We start from the raw sequence: 23,852 nt of genomic DNA, 5'->3' as shown, positions 1-23,852 counted from the left end.
TTATTAGTTAGTTGGCTTAAGGCTTAAGCTGTGTTGGAACAGTAGATTGAGTTTATGAGGATATATTTAATAAATAATAAAGCACCTGAGGCAAAAGTAACGAACTCTGAATGACATAATCGATGACGTACTGGATGATGTTTACTGGTAGGGGTGTTAACGGATACGATACGGGTCGGGTTGAGATATTTTCATATCCGTATCCGTTATGATAACGAAAAAATATCTTTATCCTTGCCCGTCTTTCTGAATACGGTACGGGTCAGGTAAACGGATAAAAAAGTGACATTAACATTTTGATTTGTGCTTTCGATAAAATATTTTTCAAAATAAAAAAATTAATAAATACAACTAATTTGTATTATGAAAATTTTATGGTATCATCTTCATACAAATATATATCTATATATATAATTATATTTTTAAAAATTATGTTATACGAAAACAGGTAAGATAACGGAAAATAATCATTACCCTTACTGGTACCCAATTAGCTAACGAAAAAAAAATCTTACCCTTATCCGTATTTTCGAATACGATACAGGTCGAGTAAACGGGTAAAAGGGTGCCATTGACACCCCTATTTACTGGGTCAGTAGGTAAAAGAGAACTAACTTAGCATATTATTTTTTTCATTTGTGAGAATTGGTAAAGTAAATAGAAAAAGTAAGAGGTAGAAATAGAAATAAAAAAATGTACCAACTGAAAGTTAAAAAAGTTCGTTAGCAATTATTTGAGCTATTGAAAAAAAATAGTGAACTTAAACAGTACATTATTATATAGAATTAGATTATGGACATTTACGAACCTGAATTTGATTGAATTCGTATCCTCTACATTAACTCAAAAAGATTTCTTTTGAGTTAATGTATATAGACTGTTGGATTAGCTTCAAGATTCATACGAATTAGATCAACACTAATATTAAAGAACCCCATATTTCAGACGAGGATCGAATGGACTCCAACTACGATCAGACGGTCAGTATGTATTAACTCAAAAGATGCTCTTTTGAGTTAATGGAGACGATGCGGACTCGATGTGATTTGCATGAATTGGTCATAAATTATTACGGATGAGTTTTTATAATCCTATTAAAAACTAAAAGATTTAATCACAATCGTCCATCTAACAAGAATGTGCTATTTTTTAGTTTAAAACAATTATATAAGTGTGATTATTGAAGTAAACTTCAACTCTTTAAATTTTGAAACTTTTCGGTTTGGTAGTTCATCTTTCCCACTTACAAAATTTTATATTACCAAATAAAAGGAGTGACTTTTGATAGAACTTGTTATGATTTTTTATTTTTCGTTGGTTTTTTTTACTGTTGTTTAAATTTGAGATATTGTAGATGATGTAATAAACATATTTACTTTTTTGTAAATTTGATAGCCACTACTAATCATTTTTTTTTAAAAACCCAAATTAAAATGATATTTCATTTTAAAAACTAGTTTTTGATGTCATGACTTGAGTCAATATACTACGAGTATGAAATCACATGTTCGAAATTCGAATGAAAAATTCTTTATTTATTATTTAAAAATAAAAACTTGTTTCTCATATTTGTAATCAAACTCCATTAATAGACGACTATACCTAAATATTTATTTCAAAGATGAATTTTCGATTTTTATTTTTATTTTTATTTTAAAAAAATCCATTTTGTAACATCTTGCAAGAATACGAAATATTGTTGTAAGGTACTTAAAATTTGAATGGTGCTTTGTTTTTTTTTTTGTGGTGTACGGTACCACCCTTTTAAAAGTTGTATCTTTTGTACATGGCGTCTTGTATCGCTTTTGACATCTGTCCCTCCTTTTAGCAAAGTTTAGCTGATTACCTCAAGGGGTGTTCAAATGGTTCGGTTTATTTGGTTTTGAACCGAACCGGTAAGATTCGGTTTAAATGGTTCGGTTGTTCGGTTGAATTGGTTCGGTTCGGTTGATTTTGTGACTTAGTTCGGTTTAAATGGTTCGGTTCGGTTTTGATTTCTCAAAACCGATTAAACCGAACCGACCGATTTTATTGATAGGGTCAAGACTTCTAGTATTATTTTGGTTCATTAATCAAAACCGAAGTTTAAATTGGTTCATTAATCAAAACCAAAGTTTAAATTGAGTATTACAGATGTATTGAGTTTTGATTTTTGAGAAAGTTCGGTTCAACCGAACAAACCGAAGTTTAAATCGGTTTAAATGGTTCGGTTTTAATTCGGTTTGCTATTTTAGTTCGGTCCGTTCGGTTGGATTTTCAAACTTCGGTTTTAAGTTTGATTTGATTATTTTAGTTCGGTTTAAACCGAACCGACCGTTTGAACACCCCTAATTACCTCTGCACTTGTATGTAACACCTTCTCCATTCTTAGCTATTGAGGACTTCAATAAAACAAATTATATGTATTTACCCCAACTGTGCCTAAAAGGAAAAAGAAAATTGTGTAGGGTCTAAAAAGGAAAAAAAAATGTTTAGGCCTAAGAGCACTGATATAAGTGATATTAGAGTAGAACAGGGCGTTCCTAAGTTCATCAAGTCTCTTTGTAACTCAATTCTAAAATTTATTGAATTTACTTCAAATAATAAATTCAAACCGTTGAAACTCATCTACCTTACTAGTAAATATTAATGCGTCTACATGCAAAAAATTTAAAATTTTGAATTAATTTAATATAAAGTGAAGCGGTAAAAACTAGAATGTTCAAAAATTAATTTTAATGCAATCATTTTTTTGAATCTTTTTTGACCACTTGACTCTATACAAATTAATTCGAAAATTTAATTTTTTTACATGTAGATGCATCACTCGTAAGGTAGACGAGTTTCAATGGTTTGAATTCGTCATTTAAAGTCGATCCGATAGATTTTAGAATTGACTTCACAAATTTATTTGGTGAACTTAGAAACACCCTAGTTCTACTCATGATATAATGTCAAGCACATTTAAGATGTTTATATTCCACTCCTTCAGTTTACTTGCACAGGCTCTACTCTTGTCAAGGGAAGTTTATGGTTGAAGTTTTATGGAAGAAACCTCTATAACTTATTATCGCATTATATCATCTCAATGTAATTAGTGGATTGTAAATTTAAAGCCATTTTTATAAAGCAAAAAGAGTTCGTTTGATGGACTCCTCTGCCGTCTAATCCGTTTTAAGATACATGTTCGGTCTCTTTAATATTCATATGCACAAATCTTAAAGCATTTCAAATGGCAGAGGAGAGGCAATGTCAACATCTCTATTGTTTGGATCATATGAAGTAACCGGGGCACAATCCAATAGGGGTCCGGATCCCCTAAAGTAATCTAACTTTTGGGTTTTGGATCTAGACTGTTCGATTCAAATCCGTCGTTTGAGATCGTCTCAGAATTCGAATTCGCTGCTCGGGATGTGTGCGTTCCACTTCAGATCTCAGGCGACGGATTCGAATCGAACAGTCTCGATCCAAAACCTAAAAATTGAACTAGCCATCGAATCAAATTCAGTAGCTGTTCTATCTATATCAAGTTTTGTATGTTCTTGATTCTCATAAATCTGTCTGCACGAATCTTAATGCAAGTTGAGCAATTACGATCAAATTTGATCCTATATTTATAATACCGCCGCCAGATTTCCATACGAAGAGAATGCAAGAACTTCTTCCTTTTTGAACGGACAATATTTATTGCGCTTTCACTGCCCGCCACAAGTACATTTGTTTATTTTATAGAGAAGTGAAGATGCGTGTGGGATATGTGATTCTGTCCTTGAAGACATACACGTGGAATGGGCCAAGCACCAGCCCTTGTGCTTTCAAGAGGCACGCTTTCATGTCTCCCCTTTGTTTCCCTTCGCAGTTTGCATGTTGTGAAAAAGATTCTCAATGTTTTTTTTCTTCTTCTGTGCTCAAGCCAATTGAAATATAAAAAAAAAAATAAAGGTAGATTAAGAAAACAACAATAGCAGTATTCAGAGGATACTATTGTATCATCATGGCTACTATTAAATTGAACTCATTCAAGATAAATTTTCAAATAAATTAAATCATTAAATAATTAGAGCGTGTTTGGTAGACAAAAATCTCATGAGAACGAATGGGAATTTGAACAAAATGGGATATTATGGAAATTTTGTTTCCCAACTATTGATGGACTTTTTTTTTTATCAAGTCCTAACTCAATATTTTTTTTTCTCACTGTGGTGTGTTGTGATATCTTTCCCTCTTGCCTTTCTTTGTATGCAGTAGATGCATTTTTTCAGTCAGTATCAATTATATTTTTGTTCATACTAATTTAATTATCATTTTTTTAACCATACCTTCTTTTCAGTATTAACACTGTTGAAAAATATTGCTCTTATAAAATACGAATTCAGATCCGCTGAAATTCCAAAGAGAAATTCAGGTTCCTTGCAATTCCCCTCTCCCTATCTCTCTCCTCTCTCTTCTTTCTCTCTCACTAAAGAGTCCACTTCAGATGGATTATCACAGATTCGAATCGGACAGTCCAGATCTAAAATCCAACTTTCGAGTTACTTCACTAGATTTGAACTCCTTCCTTTATGGACCCTTCTACAGTTGAGTGTATATCCTCTGAGATATCTCAACTTTTGCGTGACCGACATGTCCGGTGCCTATTCGGGGGTGATGTAGGGGGTCAATATTATGTGTGCTTTGAGATTCATGCAGAGCGTATTTAAACGGTTGGAAATTTCCATAAAGTCACGCAGAGTTTGAGATATCTCAGAGGATACGAATTCTCTACAGTTCTACCACCACCAAATCATATTTGGTAGCCCTCTCCAACATTTTATTGGAGGGAAGCCTAGCTGTGCCTCTCTTGACTTGAAACATCCGGAACTGGAACGATAGGAACAAAATAATGTTACAAAACCACCAGAGTACCCAAGAAATTATAAAATCTCACATATTTAGAAACCGGCTACACATGTTTTGCTATGTAATTAATTTTAAAACGACGTTAATTTTGTTTGCTTAATGAAATTTAGTAGGTCTTTGAGCCGTTGAATTATGATTATTTGATTATTGATGTAGAACTATCCAATTCACATGATATATAATGCAATATTACTTCTAATTGATATTCACAGAGCTAATTTGGTTTCAAACAGCGCATTGGTAGCATACTTTTTCATTTGGTCTTTATTAATTGGGTGTTGCGTGAAATTAAACTAGCTCTGTTAATATCTCTATTCATTAATAAAACTGCCATGCTGTAAAGCTGACTTTTTTTTATTAATATCCCCGGAAAATAGGAAATTACAAAAATACCCAGATTTTTTATTTTTAAAAATGTCTAGACTGTCGAGATTCCTGGCAGTCCTGAAATAAAATGGACCGCCATGAATCCTGATTTCCCTTTTTTTTTTGAAAATTCTCAAAATGAAAATACTAAACTAAATTAAACTAAAATTCTCCAAATAATCTATCTCTTTATAGCGTACCCTAGATCTTAATATAAAAAACGCTAATTTAAATTTCAAAATGAAAACACTAAACTAACTTTTTGATAAAACACTAAACTAAATTATCAAAATGATATGTTTTTATTATAGCATACCTATATACAAATATCAAAACGCTAAACGAAATTTGAAAATGAAATTATAACAAAAAAAAACTCTAGATCTTAGACTTCATAAGTTTAAATGAATAATGTGTAAAAAGAGTATGACAAAGGACAAGAAAATCGAAAATAGACCGAAAAAACCTTAATCGGAAACTTCAACTTAAGTTTTGAGGCTCTTTTCTTTATTTTTTGCAATTCGGACTGCGTCACTTGTTCGATAAACAATAGTGGTTCAAAATCCATATCATCTTCTTGCATGCTTTCATAAAAGTGATCATATGTTGAAATCGGACACTCGAGTTCTAAGATACATTTGTTTGAAGTTTTTTCGTCATTTTTCACTTTCTCAGTGAAGATATCGTCTCTCTTGCCTTTTTTCTTGCTCTGGCCTCACTTATTTATGAGAGATGTCTCAGATAAATACATATACAATCTACATGTACTTTCGAAATGAGAGAAATGACTTACAAAAAAAATATACAAAGATGCATTATAACAGCAAGGTGCAGATCGATGATATGGAAAAATTTGTATTTCTTTAATTTATCACGCACAGATCATACAGTAAAACCGTGTACAGTTTTTGGAGCATTTGTGTACACCCGTTTGAAAGAAGGATGCTTCTTATTTTTTTAATTGAACTAATACAATGTTTTTTATTTGTTCTATCATTTAATTAGAATTTTATATTATCCATTTGATAATAATCATTAAAAAAATTAATTAATGAGCAATATTGCTCAATTATTCTTCAATTACTTCTCAATATTTAAAAAAAAAACACTCGATGAGTATGGGAAAAATAAAAAAATCTTGGGTATTTTAGAAAAAAATCCTGGGCGTATTTGTAATTTTCTATTTAGTTGAGGATAATAAAAAATTCGGCTGTAAAGAGTATGGGAAGATGTTTCGGTGGAAAGGGAACTGAATGGGTACTGCTACCGCTGTAAAGAGTGCTCGAATAAATTTAATAACGAGATCATTTATCAATTCGCTTAAAAAATAGTTCGTGGGCAATGCTTGAGAGATCATACTGAGGGGTCATGAAATCACAAATAAAAATGATATAAATTCCTCCGTGCAGCAAAAGGTTGAGAGAATCATTGACTTTAAATCTCGCTTTTTTGAAGAATCGGCTGGAACTTGGGAGACACTATTAGTTAGGATTTTCTCCCAATTTTGGGGGATTTTCGCATTAAAAAAGAAAAGAAAAAGAAATATATATCTTTATTCAAACAAGATATTGATACAGACATCATGCTCGTTCGGGCGCATTAATTCCTAAAAGGAGAGAAGACTCAATTTTATCTTGCATGTTTTAATCTGTGGATTGCATGGCATATTTATTGATTTTGTATAAATTGAGATGGTGGAATAAATCAAGAGGAGGCATGCCTTTATTTTTTTTTTATTTTACGTCAAAATAAAACAATTGATCTATATTATTTTATTCACATTTAAATAATTGTTATTTCTAGATTTAGATTTTATATAGATAAGTATGTTGAAATCGACATCTAGAATTTATTTATATTGATATATTTTTACAAACTTTTTATATTAATAAAAGAATTGAAATGTTGTAATCTTTTACGTATGCATAGAAAAAAATAATATATATATCACATCTAACGTTTTTATTTCGACATTTAAGGTCTAAGTTTTAAGTTATTATAGTTATAAAAATAGAGGGACAAAAAATAGAGGCATTTGAAATCTTCTCGTAAATAGAGAGGTGGTCTAGACCAGATTCAATGTCTCTATCGTTTTCTGATTTATCTCACAAATCAAAGTCTTTCAGATGGCATCTCGATCAGATTTTCTTGTGGTTTATCTTTGGGTTAGTTACATGGTACATGTACATTTTACGTAAATCTATGAGTATCTTGAGAAATATTATTTAATGTATTTTTGTTAGATTAAGAACCGGTGCTAATTGTTACGAATTCTGAAGTTCGGAAAAATTATTTGTCATGAATAAAATTGGGGTTTCGTTTTTGTTATGAATCAAAAAGTATGAGAGACTCGCATGTATAGTATTATTCCTAACATTTTAGTGGAGAGGGATTAATGACAATATGTGTTGTTATTTTAAAAGCATTTTTTTTTCTTATCTTATGAACTATTGATCTTGTCATCTTGTGTTAATTGAACTAAAAAAGATATGAAATTTTTTCACAGATGCAGAAAGAAAAATAAAATCAATAATTTAAATTTGTTGTTTGAATTTTAGAATTTGAAATATTAGTACAGAGGAGAGATTTTTGACAACTTATTAATATCAACATGTGGTAAAGAACTCTCTTCTATATTTATATCTGTAAAATAAATTAATATTGTCTGTTTTGTTTCAAAACTTTTGTGCTTGAAAATGCTAATTTTCCGAAAAAACATGATAAAAGGTTTATTTGACACGAACGCTTGTCCTTTTAAAAAAAATGTTAAGAATCAAACCTTGTCATTATGTTCAAATAAAAAAGTGTAGCATTGTGCAAATCCTGTGGAGAATTCTGAAGAAATTTGCACTCTAAGCGGCGTTTTCAAATAATAAATATTTTTAGCCCCCGTCCCCAGGCCATTTTTGTGAAATAAAAGACTTTTCTATCTTAGGAATATTTGAATTCAATTTTTAAATCGTTAATTTGAAAAATCTAGCCTTTTCGGATATATTTATTATTTTGTTCCTCTCTAATATTTTTAAATAGATTCAATGTTTTTATTATAGTATAACAGTAGAGTCGATGTGATTGGTTTTCAAAATTGAATTACTGCGTTCTGTCACCTGATTTTTCACTTTTTAGTCCCCTCAGATTAATTACGGGCATTTCAGTGATTATTATAGTTAATTAAATGTTATCTATCACGAACAAAATCTCCACTACAATTTACTAATTATTAAATTAAATAATAAATTTATTAATTAAATAACAGCTTACAATTCTTGACTTGTGTGAATTAGATTTCTTCAGTAACTTAAGTATCTAGCTTGATGTTAATCTCATTTCATAACTGTCAAGAGTCACTATTTAATTGTCAAATGAACCAACATAATTGTCAATAAACAATAATAAATATTTACTTAAAAACAACTTAATTTTTATTAATATAGTTTCGAAGTTGCTATTTTTTAACATCGAATCAACAATCATGTATTCTTCAATATAACAATTAGATACTTGTTCTTAATTATTAGTTTATTACGCATTAATTTGTGATACTCAACAAGAAATAAATATCTAAAAATAAACTAGATTGACCGATGTTTGAATGTACTGTTTACCAAATGGGTCGGGTCGGGTTCAGTCGGTCCGAACCCGTCGGGACCATGGTTCCCACGGTCTTTGGGTCCAGAGGATTTGCTAGGGTCAGGTCCAACGAGTCCTATTTGGGGGAGTTGGACCAAACCCGTGCTAGACCCTTGGTCCAAAATTAGCATGAGTTGGTCTGGGTCGGGTCCGAGTCTGGTTTTTTTAAAAAAAAAAAGTGGATTGTTTCTGGCTGAAACAGATCTGTTTCTGTTTAGTCCGATCCGGTCCAGATTTAGGCAGGTCTCAAATTGGTCCGGATCGAGAGTTTGGGCAGGTCGGGTTTTCGGGAGTCTAGTTCAAAAAACCAATTCAAACTCTTGTTAGATCCATCCTAAAATTAGTCCAGACTGGTTTGAAATCTAGCTAGAATCGGATCGATTAGAAGGCGGTCCACGGTTCGGTCGGATCGGATCTGACGCTGTCAGATTTTTTCAATTCACTATTTGAATGTAATCCTGTCTCCTGACCTTTCCACCAAATATAATAATAAAAATATCGTACCGGATTTTTTCTTCTAGTTCCTGCTTTTCAGTTTCATTTATTAGTAAAAGAAAGAAATAATAGTGGTGCGGCTAGCATGATGAAATTTATGTTTCCGAAGCATATGCAGATCTCAAAAGAAGAGGATGCTATGATAACAAAGGTCAGCTCTGAGCTCAAATTACGATCTGACACGCCACTCGTATGTACTGATTCAAGTCGCTACCAGTAATTGAATGAACTCACTCTTAGGTCTCTTTCAGGTCATAGGACTGCTAGGCGCTTGTCAAGCTATACTGTATAGAAACACAAAAAAAAAGCTATACTACTATAGGTTCTCAAATTTAAAATAGCTTTAATTACTAGGTTGTTCGTTAAATTTATTATTGTTGATTGACTAAAAGTCAAAAAGATACCAGAACTCTTAATTCAAGTAAAACAAAAATCTAATATGAATTATAAGACACTTTAGATCAGGAGCACAATTGGCTAGAAAAATATCATAGAGTTGTTATATTCAAAGGTTGAGAGTTCGATTTTTCCTCACGAATCTTGATAGCTACTACCAAGTTTTCAAAAAAAAGTTTTAGTGATGATACTTATTTAATGTAAAAGCATTTTTCAAAACAAGAACGGTAGCATTTACAAGAATCACGTCTGTTTTAGTGATTAAAACATTGTTCTTTGTATAAAATATTGCGTGCACAAAAAAATTTATTTGACAACTTTTGACCCTCATTCATGATAAAAAAATATTGTAACATTTATTTAAATAACATGACAGCAATATCGCAATCGATCACAAAATATTAAGGATAATCTTGAAGAGATGCTAATTTAACTTTAAAAAAAAGGCACTCTTTAGGTTTTTTAACTTTACCCCATTAAATGGGATGAAAACTGATATTTGATATCCGAATTACTAAACTTTGGATATGGTTTTGAATTTAGAATGTTAGTATAAATTATTTTCTGTATTCATATATAGAGTTAGGCTGGGGTGCTATGGATAGCATAGAGGCCTCTATGCTACGGCTCAATATTCGAGTTTTCAAAATTCAAACGGTCGATCCGAACCGTTCATCTTATTCTCCATATTAATATCTGCTTGGAGACCAAATTTTATAATTTTCTGAATTTTTTTACTATTTATTAAGCCACTTTGAAAATCGCTAATCCAACGGTTTTACTGTTTTGTGCAGCCACCGTTGGATCAACAATTTTGTAAAATACTTAATAAATAGTAAAAAAATTCAGAAAAATGTAAAATTTGGTCTCCAAGCAGATATTAATATGGAGAATAAGATGAACGGTTCGAATCGACCATTTGGATTTTAAAAACTCGAATATTGAGCCATAGCATAGAGGCCTCTATGCTATCCATAGCACCCCAGCCTAACTCTTCATATATATATATATATATATATATATATATATATATATAGGCTGTGGCTAATTTGCTGCCGGCAGTGCTGCCACTGTTTTTTTATTTTGTGATGTCCAAACAATAAATCCAAACCATTAGATGTTTAATCTATATTATAATCTACTTGGAGACCAAATTATACATTTTTTTGAATTTTTTTACTATATATTAAGCTGGTTTGAAAACTACTGATTTCAATGCTGCAGAAATTTACTGAAATCAGCGGTTTTCAAACCAGCTTAATATATAGTAAAAAAATTCCAAAAAATGTAAAATTTGGTCTCCAAGTAGATTATAATATAGATTAAACATCTAACGGTTTGGATTTGTTGTTTGAACATCACACGGCTAAATATAGCCCCGGCAGCACCTCTGCTGAAATGCTGCCAGCAGCAATTTAGACAGACCCTATATATATATATATATATATATATATATATATATATATATATATATGAGGTAGGCTAATATACAATCGATTGTTCCTAGCCTCCCGTACAACCAAGTCGTTTTCCGAATTTTAAAGTCCAAATGATCGATCCAAACCGTTAGATGTGATCTCCATATTAAAATGTGCTAGAAGACCAAATTTTATATTTTTTGGAATTTTTTTACTATTTATTAAGCCACTTTGAAAATCACTGATCCAACGGTAGCTTCTGATTTGACTGTTTGGTTAAGCCACTGTTGGATCAGCGATTTTCAAAGTGGCTTAATAAATAGTAAAAAAATTCCAAAAAAATGTAAAATTTGGTCTCCTAGCACATTTTAACATGGAGATCACATCTAACGGTTTGGATCAATCATTTGGACTTTAAAAATCGGAAAACGATTTGGTTGCACGGGAGGCTAGGAACAATCGATTGTTTATTAGCCTACCTCTATATATATATATATATATATATATATATATAGAGGAGGGTTCAAATGCCTCCATGTTTTTGTGCCTCCATCATGCCTCCATCTCTTTCCATCATTTTCAAAGTTCAAACAGTCGATCCGAACCGCTCAATCTAACCTTCATACTAAAATATGTTTGGAGACCAAATTTTATATTTTTAGGAATTTTTTTACTATTTTTTTAGATAGGTACAAAATCAGTAAATCTGAACCATCTAAAAACAGTATTTTTGTACCTATCTAAAAAAATAGTAAAAAAATTCCTAAAACTATAAAATTTGGTCTCCAAACATATTTTAGTATGGAGGTTAGATTGAGCGGTTCGGATCGACTGTTTGAACTTTGAAAATGATGGAGAAAAATGGAGGCATGATGGAGGCACAAAAACATGGAGGCATTTGAACCCTCCTCATATATATAATTATATAGAGTTAGGCTGGGGTGCTATGGATAGCATAGTGGCCTCTATGCTACGGCTCAATATTCGAGTTTTCAAAATCCAAACGGTCGATCCGAACCGTTCATCTTATTCTCCATATTAATATCTGCTTGGAGACCAAATTTTACATTTTTCTGAATTTTTTTACTATTTATTAAGTATTTTACAAAATTGTTGATCCAACGGTGGCTGCACAAAACAGTAAAACCGTTGGATTAGCGATTTTCAAAGTGGCTTAATAAATAGTAAAAAAATTCAGAAAATTATAAAATTTGGTCTCCAAGCAGATATTAATATGGAGAATAAGATGAACGGTTCGGATCGACCGTTTGGATTTTGAAAACTCGAATATTGAGCCGTAGCATAGAGGCCACTATGCTATCCATAGCACCCAAGCCTAACTCAATTATATATATATATATTTTAAAGTTATTCGAGAAAAATTTGTTTCCAATTTCAAATTATTACAAAATAATTATGTTTCTCACCGTATAATACGATATTTTCTGTAAAATTGATAGTTGATAGTTTAGCATTATTGTAATATTTTTTTTCCTTACCTATCCAGTAGAGTATTAATTATACCCGTTAAGGGTATACCCTACCCTACCCGCCCGTGCCCGAGCCCGGGTATGGGTCGGGTACTCGGGTACGCGGGTACGGGCAAAAAACGGACTGGACCGATTTTTTTGGACAAATACCCGACCATACCCGTACCCGACCTTACCCGTACCCGACTTTACCCTACCCGGGTACCCGTCTACCCTTACCCGACTTTACCCGACTTTACCCTACCCGGGTACCCGTCTACCCTTACCCGTACCCGTACCCTTATACCCGACCCAATAATTCAAACCCCAAATTCAAATTTCCCCCCCAAATTCAATTTAATTTCTGTTTTTAAAATTCTGTTTTTTAATTTCTGTTTTTAAAATTCTGTTTTTATTTCTATTTTTTAATTTCTGTTTTTAAAATTCTGTTTTTATTTCTGTTTTTTAATTTCTATTTTTTATTTTTTGTGTTTTAATTTCTGTTTTTTAATTTATGTTTTTAAAATTCTGTTTTTAAAATTCTGTTTTTATTTCTGTTTTTGAAATTCTGTTTTTTTTTTCTGTTTTTAAAATTCTGTTTTTAATTTCTGTTTTATAATTTCTGTTTTTAAAATTCTGTTTTAATTTCTGCTTTTTAATTTCTGTTTTTTAATTTCTGTTTTTTAATTTCTGTTTTTTTATTTATATTTATATTTTATTGTTTTAAAGTAAAAAAAAAACATAATAAAAACAGAAAAAAAAATAACAGAAAAAAAAAACGAAAACAAAAAAACCAGAAAAAAACAGCAAAAAAAAAAAAAAAAAATACCCGTACCCGCCCTACCCGTACCCGGACCGCCCAACCCGTCAAGGGTACACGGGTACGGGTATAGGACGGGTAGGGTATGGTTTTTGAAAAAAATACCCGACATACCCGTACCCGTATACCCTAGTACCCGTCATATCCGTACCCGAGACGTACCCGTACCCGCTCGACCATTAATACACTACCTATCCAGTGATAAACTGATAATCACTCTCATATAATACCCGGTGATTTTTTGTTTTGTTCAGAAAATAAATTTCCTCGTTTAGTCCAATGAAGATTTTGACGTAGAATTGAAGTCTTTCTACTGGGAAAAGAAGAAAAGAAATCCGTTGTAGATATTGTATTTTGTTCTTCTCAAGACAACATTGGTAAAGGGGCTCGTTTGGAATATTCCAGGAATAGCAGGCCTCCAAAGTAACTTTACTGGCTTAAACTCACAATTGAGCAGACAAACAAACAGCTCTCTTTTCTGCTAAAATAAAAACATTTCTCTTTACCCGACACTATCCGAACCCCTAGAAAAAAGAGAGTGAGAGACAGAGAGGTAGTAAATACCACTAATAAATGAATGGTAATAAAAAGGAGAGAAAGGAAGAAGGAAAGCAGAGCACTACTCTCATATTGGAGATCCCTGCTCTGTCTAAAGAGAGGAGAGAGAGAGAGATAGTGAGAGAGAAAGGTGGTAGCTCTGAAGAGTATCTGGTTGGATTCTTCCTAGTGAAGAGGTAAACTCTACATGCTCGCTCTCTCTCTTGCTTTTTTTTTTTTTGGTTGACACTGACAACGGCAACATATACTGAGAAAAAAGAGAGCGAGAGATTCACAAAAAAAATAAAAGGGCGAATCAGAGAGAAAAGAGATGTTGGGCATGGGAGGTGCCATGATGGGCCTCTGCTGTTGCTGTGTAGTGGCTCATTAGAGGACACCTGACAAGGCTATTCAGTTTCTTTTCTTTATTTTGCCTTTGTTTTATTTTCATTTGCTTAACATCACTTTGTGTCGTCTCGCTCTCTCTCGGTCGCTCCGACTCTCCCTCGAAAAGATCTAGAATCTCTCCTCTTGGCATGCATTCAGTCTCATTACCACATACCAAGTAAGTTTGTAATTGCTCTTTTATTTCATTTTCTCTACATGAATTGCTAATGCTTTTCTTTGTGTGTAGCAAGTCCTATGTTGTGTCAATCTATTATTAGCACCATTAATAATATTTACTTGGAGAGTTGGAGTCTTTTATTTATTTATTTTTTGTTTCTTGTCTAATGACTTGTGCTGCTGTGCATTAGTAATTTAAAACACCAACTCAAAGTTCTTGACACTTTCTCCTTTTATTTTGTCTCCAAGTTGGTACTTTTTCCATGATTCTTCTCAAAATAACGAATCACAGAATGCCTTTTTTTTTTTTCCTGTAAATCAAGCGAAACAAATTTTCTTGACATTTCCTCTATCTATTTTGTCTCCAAGTTGGTACTTTTTTCCAGCTTCTGGTCTCATACCACGCTAACAATATATAGTAGCCTCACATGTTTCCTCTGTCGTAAATTGTGTCTTTTGCTGTATATATGTATTTAATATCTCTCTCCACATACCTCGCATGTTAGTTTCTCTCAATGCATTTTTTGTATGTTCTCTTAGGAATTCAGACCCTTTTGTAAGACTAGCAAAATACCAAGTCTCTCCTATGCATATTTCATCAGTACTGATTCATTCATTTATTTTATTTCAGGGCAAGTTTTTCACCACAACAACAACTTGCAAGGAATGTGCATTAGATCTTAACATCTCAAGAAAAGCTCAAAGGGAAGGAAGAGAAAAACAAATAATTTAATCAATTGAGGAGAAGGGATTTCGTGCTAGGTTGTGTGGGCTCTTGTACCAGTAGATTAAACAACAAGAATATTTTATACCGTGTCTCTTGGTTTATTGCTATATGTACTCATTTTGACCCAAACCTCCTGGAATATTTGTCAATATACTCCGCGGGTTTTTTTAGAGGGGCCTGGTACTGTTTTATATATCGAGAACCACTGGGGTTGGAGAAGTTGCAATTTGAAATTGGAAGCTTTTGAAGGGCTAAAATGAAGTTTATGAAGCTTGGATCAAAACCTGACTCCTTTCAGACAGATGGAAATGATGTTAGGTGATTTAATCTATTATTACATTTTCTTTAGTATCGTTTAACTATGCCATGGAATGGTGCAAACTTTAGTGTTTTGTTATTCTTTTTGTTTTTGTTTTGTACATGGTTTTTCTTTACTTATCTGGTTTTAGCTACGAACTTTTTCATGAAACAACTGATGTTGATCCAAGTGCTAAGCTTATTTAGTAATTCATTTGGTAATTGCCTGTATATTACAGTACCTGGATTGCTAGAAAATTTGAGACAAGTCTTTATCTGATTTTGGTTGTTCTTTGCTCTCAGTAGTTTCTGATGGAATCGGTTGTGTGCTTACACCCCAAATAATTGCTCTATTAGTTTAATTATGCCTAAATTGGTTTCAACCAATTGCAGGATAGTGGCGACGGAAATGGCTACTGACATCATAATTCATGTAGGGGAAGTCAAGTTCCATCTACACAAGGTACAACTTTCTTTTACTTGAAGATTTGGGGTCTCATATCTCTCTTTTGTTATTGTCTTGTACTGGTAAGTACTATATGCATTGTTCTGGCCTTAACCAAACAAAACTCAAAACCCATCGTCTGTCTTAAAGTTTGTCCTCTTAAAAGTAATCACGAATGCAATACTAAGCCAATAGTAAGATATGGGCCGGCATCTATCATTAATTGCTAGTCAATTTCTCTCATCTCTTTTTCTATCTCACAATTCAATACATAATAATGCAGTTCCCCCTTCTCTCAAAAAGTGGCCGAATCCAAAAGCTCCTTGCATCTCCTACTGACTTAGCCAACAATATCCATCTCAATGATGTCCCTGGTGGTGCCACCTCCTTTGAGATTTGTGCAAAGTTCTGCTATGGCACGACTGTGACTCTCAACCCTCATAATGTCATCTCCACTCGGTGTGCAGCTGAGTACCTTGAAATGCATGAATCAATCGAAAAAGGCAACCTGGTCTACAAAATTGATGTTTTTCTATCAAGTGTTTTCCGTAGCTGGAAAGATTCCATTATTACCCTTCAGACCATGAAAACCCTCAAATCATGGTGTGAAGATTTGAATCTAGTGGATCGTTGCATGGAGTGCATTGCAAGTAAGGCTTCTGTTGATGTGTCAAAGGTTGAGTGGTCATACACGTACAACCGAAAGAAACTTGCTCCAGCGGTGGTACCAAAAGATTGGTGGGTTGATGATTTAACGGAGGTTGAGTTGGATCAGTTCAAACAGATAATTGATACAATAAAAACCAAGGGGAGGGTTTCATACCAAGTGATAGGTGAGGCTGTAAAAACCTACACTTACAAGCGGGTCCCTGGTTTGAGCAAGGTGTCAGTTATTCAAGGAGACGCAAAAGTGAAATCTCTTGTAGAAACTGTTACATGGTTGTTGCCAAACGAAAGAGGTTCAGTTTCTTGTAGCTTCCTCCTCAAGCTACTACGAGCTGCATGCATGTTACGTTGTGCCAAAGCATGCAAAAATGAACTGGTGAAAAGAATTGGCAAGCAGTTAGAAGAGGCTTCAGTAACTGATCTCTTAATTCCTACCATAGATGGAGAGCTAACCATATATGACATAGATATGGTTCTTAACATAGTAGAAGAATTCGTGATGCAAGATAGTGACAATGGTGGTGTCAAGGATATGGAGAGGTCAGGCATGCTTTTCTGCAATAAGAAAGGTTTAGTGGCGAAGTTAATTGACGGTTATCTTGCTGAAGTGGCAAAAGATCCAAATATGCCTCTGTTGAAGTTTCTAGATTTGGCCGAGATGATACCAAGTGAGTCAAGACCCGTGCATGACGGGATCTACCGTGCTGTTGATATATATCTCAAGGTGAGTCATATTCTTAATTAAATCAGGTATTTTTTTAAGTTGAGATCTAAGTATATTTTGCAAAGTTTGCAATGCCAGTTTTCACCACAAAATACCAGTCTATTACGAACAGTTCATCAGATCATTGCATATACGAGGTAAGAAACTTTTTTATAAGGAGATAAGGAGCAATATATACAACCAGATTCAGGCACATTAAATGAAAGTACCTATATCTGTACTAACAAAAGCAAGTAAAAAGTAGTAATTAAGAATTTTAAAGTGCACCATGTTAACTGTTTGAAACTCAAATAGGAGCACCAAAACATAAGCAAAGGTGAGAAGAAGAAGCTTTGCTCGCTACTTGACTGCAAAAGGCTCTCCCCTGATGCATGTGCCCATGCTGTTCAAAACGACCGTTTGCCTCTCCGCCTTGTTGTCCAGCTCCTTTTCCATGAGCAATCTCGTTCTTCTGCCTCTGCCTCTGTCTCTAGTGACAGTAACAGAGCTGACAATTCAAGTGTCGTAACTTCCTATGGAAGTTCCCGCTCTGCTGCCACCACTCTCACCACCACCACCACCACTACAACCACCACTGAGGATGATAGTTGGGATGGTGTAAATGGTGTGAATACAGTGAAGGTGAAGACAAATGTGACACCTAAGAAAATACTGGGAAAGATTTTGCCTGTGAAAGGTAATGGGAATGGTATGCTGGTGAGTAGTGGGTCAGATTCGTCGGGCAGTCCTGAAGGGATTGCAAAGGCTACACCGGCAAGGAAAGTACGATAGTTGGTTACCTAGTGAAGGTTGTTTGGTTTTAAGGTTCAGGGATAGCACTAGTGTTGTAGTTGATTCTCCTTTTTCTTATTTTTTTTTTCTTTCTGTGTTTTCTGAAAGATGGTGAGACAGCAAGCAGGATGGATTTTAAGAACTGGTACGCTGTGGTAGTTTACGTTGATTGTTAGCTTGTTAAATTTAAACTAAGAACTGTTTTCATTTAATGCATCCTATAACATTAAGTTCTTTTGAAGGCGAAAAGATCGAAATATTTTTGTTGCTCTTGTGGTCTGGCCTCGTCGTGTTATCATAGAGAAACTTTTCAAGATCACTGTTTATATTCTGTATATGTGAAACCCTGTTACGCTGGCCATTACATTTTATTACCGAACAGTTAGAACTCATTGCTAGACAATATTTCTCCATGGCAGTCTTTTCATAGCACCGAACTGGTTAAGTACGTCTGTTTGAACTGATAAGTCCACTTCCCTTGCCTGTCTCTATTAATTTTAATTGCTTTGTCTCACCGCTAAGTTTATAAGAGGGCCAATCCTCATGCTTTGATAAGTAACCACAAGCTATAAGTTGAGCTTTTACCATTTTAGCAGAAATGAGGTGCATTCTCTTGTTCCTTGCACTACTCTTTCTACTTCCTCTGAGTCAATCTTCTTTCACATCACAAGCACAAGCTCTCCTCCTTTGGAAAGCAGTATCCACTCTCCAGACTCAACAACCGCTTTCATCTTGGAATCTGCATGTCCATCCTTGTAACTGGACTGGAATCACTTGCCGTAACACTAACAAAAGAAGGCAAGTGATTACTAAAATTTCTCTTTCCCATGAAGGTATAATTGGAAAATTAGATGCTCTTAATTTCTCTGCTCTTTCATCCATTAGAACGTTTAATCTCAGTGATAATAACTTCAGCGGAGTAATTCCTCTGTCAATATGTTTCTTCTCAAAACTCACCTATCTTGATCTCTCTGATAATGTTCTTTATGGTTTGATCCCGTCAAGCATTGGAAACTTGACAAACCTAAAAGTTCTGTATATTGGGAGCAATACTCTCTGGACCAATCCCTTCTGAAATTGGTGAACTTACACATTTGACAGATTTATAACTACATGATAACTGGCTAAGTGGAGATATACCTACTAATATAGAAAACTTAACTAATCTTGTCTATATGTATCTTTGGAGTAATAATCTAACTGGACCGACCGATCCCTCCTGAAATTGGTAAACTTACAAATTTGATTGGTTTAAGCCTAGCAGCAAACTTTTTGAGTAGAGAAATACCTACTAATTTAGGTAACTTAACCAATCTTACCTATCTGTATCTCTGGGATAATATTCTTGTTGGATCGATTCCTCATGAAATTGATAAACTTACACATTTGATAATTTTAAGCCTACCAGAAAATTCTTTGAGTGGAGAAATATCTACTATTCTAGGAAACTTAACTAATCTTGTCTATCTGTATCTTTGGGATAATAATATCTACGGATCGATTCCTTCTGAAATTGGCAGACTTACACAATTGACAAATTTAGCACTATCAATGAACTTTTTAAGTGGAGAAATTCCAATTGCTCTTGAAAACCTAAGTAATATGAACACTTTAATTCTGGAGAGGAATACTCTCTCTGGATGGATCCCTCCAACAATTGGTTTGCTAACAAAGATGATGAGTCTAACCCTATCTTCAAATTCTTTGAGCGGAGAAATTCCTTCTACTTTTGGAAACTTGACCATGATTGAAAATTTATTCATTATGAGCAATAGATTATTTGGATCAATACCTCATGAAATGAATAATCTAACAAGGTTAGTTCAATTTTTTTTTTGAGCTACAACAACCTTTCTGGATCTGTACCTGCTGATTTGTGCAAAGGCAAGTTCTTGAAGGGATTGCTTTGCACGATAACAAATTTGAAGGTCCAATTCCAAGTAGTTTGAAAAATTGCAGTAGTTTAACAAAAGTTAATACCAATTGAGATTTAAGCTCAAATTTTTTTACCGGAGAAATACCAATTGAGATAGCGAACTTAATAATGTTACAAAATCTCAATCTATCTCACAACAATCTAACTGGTTAGATTCCATCTTCATTGGGTGACTTGTTAAGCTTGTCAACCATAGATTTGTCATACAATCAACTAGAGGGTCCAGTGCCCGACAAAAAGTTCTTTCAGAAATCTCCACAACAATGGTTTGTACACAACACAAATCTTTGTGGCACTGTTCAGGATTTGTCATTGTGTGATGGATTTGTTAAAGGTAAGAATGGATCAACTAGACTACGAAAGGTTAAGTTGATTACAACTCTAACTTGTGGTAGTGCACTACTAATCTCTTTCTTACTCTGGCAACTTTACCTCCTATACACAAAAACGAGAAAAGAAAAATCAGGGCACATTCCTATGAAAGGTGACATTTTTTCCGTGTGGAATTTTGATGGGAGAGATGTGTATGAGTATATTATAAAGGCAAAAGAAGAATTTTAATGAGAAATATTGCATTGGAAGCGAAGGCAACACAAGAGTTTACAAAGTGACTTTAGCACTAGATAACCTCATAGTAGCTGTAATGAAAATTTACTTGGCAGGTGGTGAAACATCACTAGATGTTGAAGCTTTCCACAGAGAAATTCGCACTATTACCCAAATTCGACACCGCAACATTGCTAAATTATTTGATTATTGTTCCTCACCTCAAAATAAATTTCTTATATACAAGTATTATGAGAAGAGAGATTTACATAACGTTCTCAATTGTGAGGCTGTAATAGAATTGGATTGGGAAAAGAGGAATTCTATATTGAAAGATGTTGCATGTGCTCTCTCACATTTGCATCATGATTGTAAATTTGTAATCCACCAATAGTACATCAGGATGTAACTTGCAAAAACATCTTACTTGATTCTGAGTTTACAGCATGTATCTCGGATTTTGGCACTGCTAAATTTCTCAAGCTGGAGTCTTCTAATTGAAGCATGCTTGCTGGTACATAGCACCAGGTTATTTATACACCACCCAATTATCGTATTTTAGTTTCCATTAATTAATATACTTGTATTGAAGAATGGAAATAATTGCAATCTGATTTATTTTTTTATGCAGAACTAGCATATACCATGAAGATGACTGACAAATGTGACGCATATAGCTTTGGAGTAATCGTGTTGGAATTGCTTATAGGAAAGCATCCCGGAGATTTGATCAATCTATCTACTTCCGGCAAAGAGGAGATCATACTCCAAGATTTCCTTGACCAACGCATTGAACCACCAACGGGAATAGTCATCAATGATATTCTCAAATTGATTCAGATTGCATATAGGTGCTTAAATAATAACCCGACACTCCGCCCAACAATGCAGCAAGTGGTGAATTGTATCTGAAAGTGAATAACTAAGTGCTTCATAGATTCTGGTAGTTTCTCTATTTGAAGATTAATTCGCTATGGGATATTAGAATTCATTTGTAGAATATATATGTACTCATTTTGATATTATGTATTTGAAAGTGTTTCTGAATTATTGATATTTACTTGTTCCACGTATGCGTGGTGAGAAAAATTTATCGTGTACATAAAATTATCATAATAAAATGTTTGGTGTGATTTTCATTATTATTCACAATATCTCTGTTTAATATTATTTAATGGAGAGAGTACAAAGACTAATATATATTTCTCACTTACACTCATTCATACATCACTGATCTCTCACTCTGATACATATGAACCTCTTGTTAGTTATGTGTTATAAAAATTATCTTATGTTGATTATTTTTAAATGTTATGTTTATGAATTGGATGTTATATGCATTTTATTTCATGAAATTTATATTTATTTTTAAAATTGTTCAAAAAAATGCTCTTGATCTTGAACTATGTATAGAATTCTATATGATGACAAATACAAATTTCTAAAATGTTCATTGTTTTACTTTAAAAATGTGACACTTACACAACTGGTCTTCATACAACTCAAGTGTTGCGGGACATGTCTGAAATGTCACCCATCGTTCACAGAAATTGACTCTACACCATTGTAATGATAAAGAAGCAGTGTTGTCATTAGAGCATTTTTTGATAAAAATAAAAATAAATACGGTACAATGCATAAAAAGAGAATATTAAAGAGAAAAGAAAAATAAAAAAAGGAAATATATGAGACCAATGGTTATACACGAAAAATAAGCTGCCTGTCGAACAAAATAATAGAAAAATAGAGAAAATAAGTCGCTACTGGATCAAACTATGCAAATCCAAATTAGTTACCGGATAAAAAATTTGAAGGGCTTCGGATAACTTTTAAATAAATGGATCATAAGCCTTTCATGCATTATTGGCCACCTTATAATTGGACTTGTGCCACTTTCGTAGCCCATCAGACCACATCGTTTATAATGGTGATAAAATTATGAGAATCCGCATTCTAACGGTGCACATTTATAAGCCGTTAAAGCTGTCCAAATTACTCATTTGAGCTGAATGGTTTTAAATTATGATTTCCACTGATGTAATGATAATAATTGAGCGGCCAAATCACTCCTGAATCAATGATGCTGATAATGGTTGTGGCGGTGGTTATCCACATTTGACAATCTTTAGTCATAAATACAAATGTAAATTGGTTCACTAAAATTTGTTGTGCGCTAATGTGATAGTAAAAATTAAAAAAATAGCAATGAAATTGGGATGGATAAAATGAAAACGGTGCATATTTAATTATGTTTTCACGTGTCAATGTGATAAATATATACAAATTTAAGTTAGCATATGATGCTCTCATAAAATTGAGATCAATGCATGAAATAAGATCACACTGCTTTATCGGTGCAAAGGATATATATATTAATTTGGGTAAATTTCGCTGTAGGTCACTAAATTTTGTTATTTGTCACGAATTGGTCACTTAAATTTGATTTGTCCCTTTTAAGTCACTCAACTTTGTTATTTGTCCCAATTAAGTCCCTCTACACTTTTCCATCCAAAATTTTAACAGAATATTCCTATTCCGTCCAAAAAATTAACGGAATATACTCATTCCATCCAAAATATTAATGGAATGAGCATATTCCATCCAAAATACTAACGGAATTAGTATATTCCGTTAAAATTTTGGATGGAAAAAATAGAGGGACTTGATTGGGACAAATAACAAAATTGAATGACTCAAAAGGAACAAATCAAACTTGAGTGACCAATTCGTGACAAATAACAAAGTTTAGTGACCTACAGCGAAATTTACCCTATTAATTTATTACATTGTAGCCGTGTAATGTTATAATTGGTTCTGAGTGCGAATCCACACCATCAAAGAAACTGAAGCGAATAACCTGGCGTAACACATGAAATATTAATATTCACCGTTATAATGATAGTAATAGCACAATATCTGGGAATTAAAAAAATTGAATGTTGGCTCATTTAATTTGAGGATCACAAGGTTGGCCGATTTAATCAAGCATGATTCTTGGCAGCAATAGCGCCCTCTTGCGCTATAAAAAAATGACTTAGGAATCTGAGGAGAGGACAGAGAGACCGGGAGATAGAGTCAAAATTATATTCAAATTTAGATAGATAATTAAATTGAGTGAAGATATAGAGATCACCGAAAAAAAAGTGGTTAATTGAGTGAAAACAATA

The 23,852-nt window shown here is 33.4% G+C and overlaps 1 protein-coding gene across 1 annotated transcript; it reads left to right on the top strand.

Annotated features, from left to right (window-relative positions):
- Window positions 1–15,141: 15,141 nt before the first annotated feature.
- On the top strand, window positions 15,142–18,415 carry LOC144559839 (phototropic-responsive NPH3 family protein NPY4-like). The gene is made up of 4 exons (XM_078308986.1): window positions 15,142–15,618; window positions 15,991–16,060; window positions 16,326–17,432; window positions 17,727–18,415. The coding sequence occupies exons 1-4, from the start codon at window positions 15,557–15,559 to the stop codon at window positions 18,201–18,203; spliced, it is 1,716 nt and encodes a 571-aa protein (XP_078165112.1). The 5' UTR covers window positions 15,142–15,556; the 3' UTR covers window positions 18,204–18,415.
- Window positions 18,416–23,852: the final 5,437 nt, after the last annotated feature.

The sequence above is a fragment of the Carex rostrata genome, chromosome 9, assembly GCF_964058835.1.
Source record: "Carex rostrata chromosome 9, lpCarRost1.2, whole genome shotgun sequence".
NCBI classification, from domain to species: Eukaryota; Viridiplantae; Streptophyta; class Magnoliopsida; order Poales; family Cyperaceae; genus Carex; species Carex rostrata.
This window is presented reverse-complemented; position numbering and strand designations above follow the sequence as displayed.

Coding starts and splice junctions, on each gene's coding strand:
- LOC144559839 (XM_078308986.1), top strand. CDS start 15,557: ATGAAGTTTATGAAGCTTGGATCAAAACCTGACTCCTTTCAGACAGAT. Junction 16,061..16,325: donor TCAAGTTCCATCTACACAAG/GTACAACTTTCT, acceptor ATAATAATGCAG/TTCCCCCTTCTCTCAAAAAG. Junction 17,433..17,726: donor CTGTTGATATATATCTCAAG/GTGAGTCATATT, acceptor AAACTCAAATAG/GAGCACCAAAACATAAGCAA.